This window comes from Penaeus monodon, chromosome 19 (genome assembly GCF_015228065.2).
Source record: "Penaeus monodon isolate SGIC_2016 chromosome 19, NSTDA_Pmon_1, whole genome shotgun sequence".
Lineage (NCBI taxonomy): Eukaryota > Metazoa > Arthropoda > Malacostraca > Decapoda > Penaeidae > Penaeus > Penaeus monodon.
The window spans coordinates 14,751,624-14,752,541 of record NC_051404.1 but is presented as its reverse complement, the minus strand read 5'-3'; the positions used below and the strand labels follow the sequence as shown (position 1 = coordinate 14,752,541).

General features: G+C 36.6%; 1 protein-coding gene across 1 annotated transcript in view; it reads left to right on the top strand.

Annotated features, from left to right (window-relative positions):
* The window catches only part of LOC119585339 (serine/threonine-protein kinases drp72-like), a 1,108-nt gene extending 958 nt beyond the window's left edge, over positions 1-150 (top strand). The window contains exon 2 of the mRNA XM_037934010.1: positions 11-150. Within this exon, the coding sequence (XP_037789938.1) occupies positions 11-150 (140 nt within the window). The remainder of the gene's footprint in view (positions 1-10) is intronic.
* Positions 151-918: the final 768 nt, after the last annotated feature.

Genomic DNA, 918 nt, shown 5'->3' with positions numbered 1-918 from the left:
CATCGAGCAGTTCGTTCTAATGCCTTCTCCAGTATACGGTTGTCCAATGCTCTAACTGGAATCTACTCCCTGGGCGTCCTCATGAAGCAGGTCTCGCCATGGATGCAGGACAGCCGCCCACGCTCCTCCTCCTCGTCCTCAGCCCAGTGAGGGCGCGTGAGAAATGAGTCACACTGAGAAATGAGTCATGTACAGTATGTTATGTAGCCTTGTTTTGTTTATTCATGATATAATTGATGAAAAGAGATAACATTATCGCGTTCATGTATGGTATAAAAACAAAGTAATGCAAGAACGATGTATGTTAAATACCCTATATGAACAAATGAAAAACATAATAAAAAAATCTTAACTAGCCTTTTCTTGTTTATACGCCTGATTAGAAAAATGTAGTTTATGAACGTACAGTGTTTGTTATTCCCTGGTCGATCTTGCCAGCCTGGATACGCGAGGCAAATATTACTTTATTTATGGTATCTTTCATATTCTTTGCGGCAAACATTGATCGAGATAATATCAGTAAGAGGCAATATCATGCTGCATAGGCAAATACCCATCTGGATAAAAGTGTTTAGATTTTGTCATAAGAGATTCTTAGGTTTATCTCCATTCTCGAAACCTACTTCTCTAAGTTCCGAGATTTGTTTACTTTGCAAAATTAACTCAACATTGCAAATAGTTATTCTAAAAGGTGAAAAAAGTGCATACTAACGATTTTTGGGGGATGTTTACTCAAGGTATATAGATCGTGAAATGGCAAAATTTAAGCGGAATGAAAATCTGCTGAACTAATGAAAATTTTCAGTAAAACGACAAAAATCTGATGAAAGAATTGCGAAAATTCTCATACCGGACAAATAACATACCATAAAAAAAACTTTCCAAACACATAATCCCAATAAAGCTACAACTAACACA